The sequence below is a fragment of the Pyxicephalus adspersus genome, unplaced genomic scaffold (genome assembly GCF_032062135.1).
Source record: "Pyxicephalus adspersus unplaced genomic scaffold, UCB_Pads_2.0 Sca661, whole genome shotgun sequence".
NCBI lineage: Eukaryota > Metazoa > Chordata > Amphibia > Anura > Pyxicephalidae > Pyxicephalus > Pyxicephalus adspersus.
Genome location: NW_027317668.1, coordinates 678 through 9,255, shown reverse-complemented (window position 1 = coordinate 9,255; position 8,578 = coordinate 678). Strand labels below are relative to the sequence as shown.

The window sequence follows — 8,578 nt, the reverse complement described above, 5'->3', positions numbered from 1 at the left end:
TCTAAATTGTACACCTTACTTGTGGTACCTCCTAAGTTGAGAATGTCTCCAAATTAATTGGGTGGTTGCGTAACATGATTAGAGAATTACAAATATTGTATAATTTGGAGATAATGATAACTTCATGTTTATCAAAAGGATAGGTGATTAGACAATATGAATCCCAACAAGTCCTAGCAAGTTACTATTAGATTCTTTGTACACTGATATTTTGTGAAAATACACACTGAAATGGGTGAACAAGGCTTCTGATTCTGTTCGCATTGGTTTCAGTGTGGAGTGTGGAGTGCCACCCCATTTGTATTACATTATCTGTATGATTTATTTCTAATGCATATGTGTGTTAATATGTATGTCATGACACAGTAACCACGTGTTTATCACAATTCCCTTATGGAATAAATTATGTTACGGATGTTTAACAAATTTCTATTACACATTTGATAATAATAAATCTCATCAAATAATAAATCTCATCTACTAATAAATCCCACCTAATAATACATAATAAAAATTATTAATAAACAGTTAATAATAAATCTCACATAATAATAAATCACAGCTAATAATACATCCCACTTAATAAATCTTATTAAATAACAAATCCCACCAAATAATAAATCTCTGCTAATAATAAATCTCAGTTATTAAAAAATCCCATCTAATAATAAATCTCACCAAATAATAAATCCCATCTAATAATAAATCTTGCCTAATAATAAATCTCACCAAATAATAAATCACAGCTAATAATAAATCCCACCAGAATCCCGGTGCTAGCTAATGGCATTGACACACTGTTCTGTCTGTACATCAATAACCTGTTATCAGCTGACATTCACAACATTCTGTAATAGACCAGAATATATATTACATTGATAACATTTTATACTTTATGTTCTGTCCCCCTTTGCAAGTCGCACTTCCCCTTGTGTTTTCTCTTTGCTATCACCCTTTACGGTCCTCTCCATTACCCTCCTTTCCTTTCCATTACACTCTGCTCTCCATCTCCCCACTTCATTACCTTCCTCCCCTCCCCATAAATTCCCTTTTCATCACTCTCCTCCTCACTCTATTACTCCACTCTCCTCCCCTCTTCATTACTCTCCTGCCCTCTTCTTTATTCTTCTCACTTTCCCTCTTCATTTCTCTCCCTACCCCCATATCCATTACTCTTCATTACCATTCTCCCCTCTCCATCTTCTCTCCACTACTGGTGCGGGTGGACCCCTATGTGTGTTGAGAAGGTGCAGGAGGGCCCCTATGTATGTAGAGAAGTTGCAGGAGGACCTCTATGTGTGTAGAAAAGGTGAAGGAGGAACTCCATGTGTGTAAAGGAGGTGGCAAAGGACCCCCCTATGTGTGTAGAAAAGGTGCAGGAGGACCCCTAGGTGTGTAGTGCAGGTGAGGGAGGACCCATGTGTGTGTAGAGAAGGTGCCAGAGGACTCCTATGTATGTAGAAAAGGTGAAGGAGGACCCCTATGTATGTAGACAAGGTGCAAGATGGCCCCTAGGTATAAAGTGGAGGTGCAGGTGGACCCTTATGTGTGTTGAGAAGGTGCAGGAGGATCCCTATGTTTGTAGTGGAGGTAAGCGAGGACCCCTATGTCTGTAGAAGAGGTGAAGGAGGACCCCTATGTGTGTAGAAAAGGTGCAGGAGGACCCCTATGTGTGTGGAGAAGGTGCGGTAGGACCCTATGTATGTACAGAACTTGCAGGAGGACCCCTAGGTGTGTAGTGCAGGTGAAGGAGGACCCATGTGTGTGTAGAGAAGGTGCCAGAGGACTCCTATGTATGTAGAAAAGGTGCAAGATGGCCCCTAGGTATAAAGTGGAGGTGCGGGTAGACCCCTATGTGTGTTGAGAAGGTGCAGGAGGACCCCTGTGTGTGTATAGAAGGTACAGGAGGACCCCTATGTGTGTGGAGAATGTGCAGTAGGACCCTATGTATGTAGAGAACTTGCAGGAGGACCCCTAGGTGTGTAGTGCAGGTGAAGGAGGACCCATGTGTGTGTAGAGAAGGTGCCAGAGGACCCCTATGTATGAAGTGGGGGTGCGGGTGGACCCCTATGTGTGTTGAGAAGGTGCAGGAGGGCCCCTATGTATGTAGAGAAGTTGCAGGAGGACCTCTATGTGTGTAGGTGCCGGAGGATTCATATGTATGTAGAAAAGGTGGAGGAGGACCCTTATATATGTTAGGAAGTTGCAAGAGGACCCCTATGTGTGTAGTGGAGGTCAACAAGGACCCTTATAAGTGTACTGCAGGTGAAGGAGGACTCATATGTGTGTAGAGGAGGTGCAGGAGCCCTATTTGTGTAGAGAAGTTACAGGAGGATCCCACTGCATGTAAGGAAGGTGCTGGAGGACTCGCATGTATGTAGAAAAGGTGAAGGAGGACCCCTATGTATGTAGAGAAGGTGCAAGATGGCCCCTAGATATAAAGTGGAGGTGTGGGTGGACCCCTATGTGTGTTGAGAAGGTGCAGGAGGGCCCCGATGTATGTAGAGAAGTTGCAGGAGGACCTATATGTGTGTAGAAAAGGTGAAGGAGGAACTCCATGTGTGTAGAGGAGGTGACAAAGGACCCCCCTATGTGTGTAGAAAAGGTGCAGGAGGACCCCTATGTGTGTAGAGAAGGTGCCAAAGGCCCGCTATGTGTGTAGAAAAGGTGCAGGAGGTCCCCTATGTGTGTATTGAAGGTGCAGGAGGACCCTCATGTATGTAGAGAAGGTACAGGAGGACACCTATGTGTGTAGAGAAGGTGCAGGAGGACCCCTATGTATGTAGAGAAGTTGGGAGGACGACCTGTATGTGTATAGTGGAAGTAAATGGAGGACCCCTATGTGTGTAGACAAGGCGACAAAGGACCCCCATGTGTGTAGAAAAGGTGCAGGAGGACCCCTATGTGTGTGATAGAGGTGAAGTAGGACCCCTTGGTGTGTAGTATAGGTGCAGGAGCACCCCTATATATGTTAAGAAGTTGCAGGAGGATCCGTAGGTGTGTAGTGGATATAAACAAGGACCCCTATGTGTGTAGAGAAGGTGCCAGATAACTCCTATGTATGTAGAAAAGGTGAAGGAGGACCCCTATGTATGTAAACAAGGTGCAAGATGGCAACTAGGTATAAAGTGGAGGTGCAGGTGGACTGCTAAGTGTGTTGAGAAGGTGCAGGAGGATCCCTATGTTTGTAGTGGAGATAAACGAGGACCCCTATGTGTGTAGAAAAGGTGCAGGAGGACCCCTATGTGTGTATAGAAGATACAGGAGGACCCCTATGTGTGTGGAGAAGGTGCAGGAGGACCCTATGTATGTAGAGAACTTGCAGGAGGACCCCTATGTGGGTAGTGCAGGTGCATGTAAAGAAGGTGCCCCTGGACTCCTATGTGTGTAGAAAAGGTGCAAGATGACCCCCAGGTATGTAGTGGAGGTGAAGGAGGACCCCTGTGAGTGTAGAAAATGTGCAGGAGGACCCCTATGTGTGTAGAAAAGGTAAAGTAGGACCCCTATAAGTGTAGGGAAGGTGTAGGAGGACACTCATGTATGTAGATCTCCTTTGTGTTAAAAGGTGAAGTAGGACCCCTGAGTTTGTAGGGAAAATGCAGCAGGACCCCTATGTGTGTATAGAAGGCGCAAGAGGACCCTCATGTATGTAGAGACGGTATAGGAGGACACCTATGTATGTAGAGAAGGTGCAGGAGGACCCCTATGTATGAAGAGAAGGTGCAGGAGGACCCCTATGTATAAAGAGAAGTTTGGAGGAGGACCTATATGTGTATAGTGGAGGTAAAAGGAGGACCCCTATGTGTGTGTAGAGAAGGCGACAAAGGACCCCCATGTGTGTAGAAAAGGTGCAGGAGGACCCCTATGTGTGTGATAGAGGTGAAGGAGGAAGTTTCACATACGGTAGGATGAGAGAAAGAGCCGCAGCTTCCCATCCAAGAGCATGCGGAGGCGACGGAGACGGAGGGACCACACGGAGTCACCCACCGTACCACCCGATTCGGGTAAGTGCAGGTATCGGTGGGTGGCTTATTTGCGGGGGGAGGCCTTATTTTAAATTTTTTTCTAAAAAGGGGGGGGCTGTCTTATTTGATGGCCCTGCCTTATCATCGGGGAAACACGGTACATTGTAAGATCATTTGGGATTGGTCCTTTTATGTTTCTATACAAAGTATGATTGGACGGTGCCATGTCTATCTGATGTGCAGTGCTGTGTAAGTGTATTCACTGATGATTATAATAATGACCAGAGACAAAGGATTGGAATTATGCTAAATAATTTATTAGAGGCTAGAAACACACTTACAAACTACATCCGGATCTGCTCATTATAATACAAAAAAAACGTAATATAAAAATGAGCAACCCAACTTATTGCCTTTAATAATTTCCGCCTTACGTATTTTCAAAATCGGATTACCTCATTGTGCACAATCACTTGGCTTTGTGAACTCTCAGGTGTCTGACAAGAATTCCTTTTTGATTAAAACTTTTGCCGCACTCTGTACAGGAAAAAGGACGTTCACCCGTGTGAATTATCTGATGTCTATTAAGAAGACCTATCTCAGCAAAACATTTTCCACACTCTGAGCAGGAGAATGGACGTTCACCTGTGTGACTTCTCTGGTGTATCAGAAGATGTACTTTCTGAACATAGGACTTGCCACATTCTGCACAGGAATAGGGGTGCTCACCTGTGTGAATCTTCTGATGTCTGAGAAGATCACCTTTCTGAATAAAACCTTTTCCGCACTCTGAACATTGAAAGGGACGTTCACCCGTGTGACTCCTTCGGTGGGTAATCAGGTCTGCTTTCCGAATGAAACATTTCCCGCAGTCGTCACATGAAAATGGACGTTCACCTGTGTGAATCCTCTGATGTCTAATAAAGTCTGTTTTCCAAGGGAAACATTTACCACACTCGAAGCATGAAAAAGGATGTTCACCGGTGTGACTTCCCCGGTGTCTCAGTAGATCTGCTTTCTCAATAAAACATTTGCCACATTCTAAACATGAAAAGGGCCTTTTGCCCGTGTGTCTTTTCTGGTGTCGGAGCAGGTTTACTTTCTGAACGTAAGATTTCCCACACTCTGTGCAGGAAAAAGGCCGTTCACCTATGTGAATTTTTTGGTGCCTAAGAAGGTCTCCTTTCTGTGTGAAACTTCTCCCACAGTCTGAACACTGAAAAGGACGTTCACCCGTGTGACTTTTCTGATGTCTAAGAAGGTGGTGTTTTCGGGTGAAATTTTTCTCGCACTGTGAACAGGCAAAAGGACGCTCAAGCGTGTTTGGTTTTTGATCTACAGTAGAAGATAAGCTAAGATGGCCCTCAAAGGAATTCTCAGCATTAATTTTCCCTGGGGGAAAGAAAGGTTTTAGAATAATAAAAGCATACTTCTGCACATTGTACCTGACGTACAACACATCTACAGATTAGGTGGTGGGGGAGATTCGATGAAGATATTCTTCTACACATGACAATGGGGACTTTTCTCATGTCCCATATTTGGGATGTTCTTCTTTCTCTGTCACGGGATAACATTCAGGGTGTGACATTCTATATATAAAACCTAACAACAGTACCAAAAAATAAGGAAGCTCAAGAAAAACTCTAGCTCTGGCTTGCTGCCTTCCTTGACCATTCTTCTGCCTTGTGATTTGATACCCTGTATCATCCTGCCCACCCTGGTGTGCCCAAGGACCGCAACCTGATGGTAACCAGCAGTGCCACATCCTCACCACTGGAGGCTCTGGAGAAGACCTGGTTACCGCTTAAACCCTGCGCCTTGGCCATTCTCAGGGCTCACACCACTTTTGTGCAAGCCGTAGCACCCCCTAGTGGTCCTGTCATTCTAAGCGTGACATAACGCAAAAGACTAAAACATGTCGAAGATTTTCGCTAAGGATGCAGTTCAGAACTACAGTGTGACTGTGGGGACATTAGAATGTCAGCTCCTTTGTAAAGACTGATATGAATTAATCATTTAAAATCGTATTACCTCCTGTGCTTCCAGTTCCAGCAATGTCTCCTCTATTTCCTCCCAACAATCCCCTCACCCATTTCCTGTTAGTTCATTTCCTGTCTGTATTATGCATTCCTCAACTTCCGGTTTGTGCATACATCTCCTGGCTGTTTATCACAGCACTTCCTGTCCGTGTGAACTTCTTGGTAGAAGAGACATGAACGCCTTGTGGACATAGCAGGAACTGCAGCCTTCATTTTAAAGTGTATTTGTTCTCACATTTGTGTTGTAAGTCATCACACTGCAGCATGGGGAGGGTCAGCCATGAAATGGGCTATTGGATGGTGTTATGAAACTAAAAATTAAAGAAAAAGAAGGGAGGGAGTACCCCTGTTTTAGCCATCTATATGTCAGAGACATGACTGCATCCGGCAATACCCCCCACCCTCATTTTAATAGACCCCTAAGTAGTGATGTAGGACCAGACGGAACCGACTACTTCGGTGGAGGACCAGGAATCTGACACTCCTGGAAGTGCCAGATTCTGCAGCATTCCTCCATGGTCCACTGGCAGTAATTGTATATTGTGCAAGGCTTCTATAGTTGCCAATAGGAACTGAGAAGGGTGAAGGGATCAGCAGCGGCCTCCTGGTGGCGTAGTGGCAGGAGGGAGAAGGGGCAAAAGAAGGCAACCGAAACATTATGTAAATAAATTATTGCAGAATATTTATTTTAGGTATAAAGCAGGATAGGGAGGTGTTGATTCACAGGGGTGGGGCTCAGGCAAAATTGTAACTGCCTAAAGCTTGATCACCAACTCTGCAACATATCAGATCACCAGTATGCTGCGGATTTCCATGCCATTTGTTTAATCTTAAAGCATCACCATAAAATACACCAGAAAAATATTCTTATCTGTCTAATGTTATTAATACACTCCTTCCTCCAGCTCAATTACTCCCCGTTAATCAATTTTATCATTAGCAGAGAGCTACATATAAAAAATGTCTGTGGCTACAATTCATCATCCATGTCTTCATTTGTAGCCACCCCAGGAGAGCGGACACTACAACTGTAACAACTACCTCCATCATACACAATGGAACTCTGCTGCCCTCTATTGTTCAGCTAGAAGTAGTGAAACCCACCAACAGCCTCCACACATAAAAGAACACTTNNNTCCTCATCTGCATCAGTATAGCAATCCTATCATATGTTGGTATAGGTAGCTGTGAACATACATTTTCAGCAAGGATTTTCACTCAATGAATCTTCTGGTGTTTACGGAGATCTGATTTCTGAGAGAAACATTTCCCACACTCAGAACAAGGGAAAGGTCGCTCACCCTTGTGGATTCTCTGGTGCCTAAGAAGGGATCCCTTCTGATTAAAACTGCTCCCGCACTCTGTACAGGAAAAAGGACGCTCGCCTGTGTGAATTATCTGGTGTCTGAGGAGGAGCCTTAGCTCAGTAAAACATTTCCCGCACTCTGGACATGAATACAGTTGCTCACCTGTGTGAATTCTCAAATGTCTGTTATAGTCTCCTTTCTGAATAAAAGATTTCCCACATTCTGGACAAGAAAATGGATGCTCCCCCGTGTGAATTTTCTGATGCCTATAAAGATCCCCTTTCCCAATAAAACCTTTCCCGCACTCTGGACACTGAAAAGGACGCTCGCTGGTGTGAGTCTTCTGATGCTTGAGAAGATATTGTTTCCGAGTGAAGCTTTTCCCACATTCCGAGCAGGAAAAAGGCTGCTCACCTGTATGATTTCTCTGATGTATAACAAGGCTTTCTTTTTTGATAAAACATTTCCCACACTCTAAGCATGAGAAAAGAGCTTTGTCAGTGTTACTTCGCTGGTTTGTAAGAAAATCCCTTTCCCATATAAAACATTTCCCATCCTGTGAGGAAAGAACAGGATGCTCATTAATGATAGTACTTTGGTCTACGGAAGGGGACGACTCTGATTTAGGTTTGTTTCCTGGACCCTGTGATGTTTTATGTTCTTCCAGTGTATTCTGGACACTTCCACCTGTAAAGACAAAACATGAAAATTATGTCAAAATTATTAACTAGCCGACGTACAAAGTGAAGAACATCACAGCCGCCTGTGTTGGAGATATGTTGATAATGTTCTTCTGAACAGCAATAGGAAATTTTCTATTTCATCACGGCTCGAGGATTTTTTTTTTATTTAACATTTTTGTATTTCTTGGTCACAGGATTCACTGTGGAAAACTCAGAACCCAATTCATCTTCCCTCCCCCGAGTTTCTACCATCTCTTGTGGACTGGTAATATAATAATAGTGTTGGGAGAAGCTTATCTGTCCGGCGATCTGGTACTGTGCGCCATTGCAATATCAAACGCTGTTTATTCTATCCAACAATGTTATTTGCAGCAGCCGGGCGAACTAAGAAATATCGGCAGCCCCCGCTTCTCTTTAGCCGTGCAGCCTGATGGATTTTATCAGCATCCCCGGCACCACTCAGTTTTTTAGTGGCAGATCAGTTCCTAACTCAATCCTGCGCTGCCATTGGCTGCTGGGACTTTATAGCCTCTCTGCTCCCAGTCACTACCGTATTTTTCGTCGTATAAGACGCACTTTTT

At 44.1% G+C, this 8,578-nt stretch overlaps 1 protein-coding gene across 1 annotated transcript; it reads right to left on the bottom strand.

Annotated features, from left to right (window-relative positions):
• Positions 1-4,421: 4,421 nt before the first annotated feature.
• On the bottom strand, positions 4,422-8,003 carry LOC140321087 (uncharacterized; the record flags this gene model as incomplete). Its single annotated transcript, XM_072397968.1, is given in 2 exon segments — positions 4,422-5,300; positions 7,249-8,003. Coding segments are annotated over 2 exon segments (1,621 nt in total), but the record flags the coding sequence as incomplete, so codon positions are not given.
• Positions 8,004-8,578: the final 575 nt, after the last annotated feature.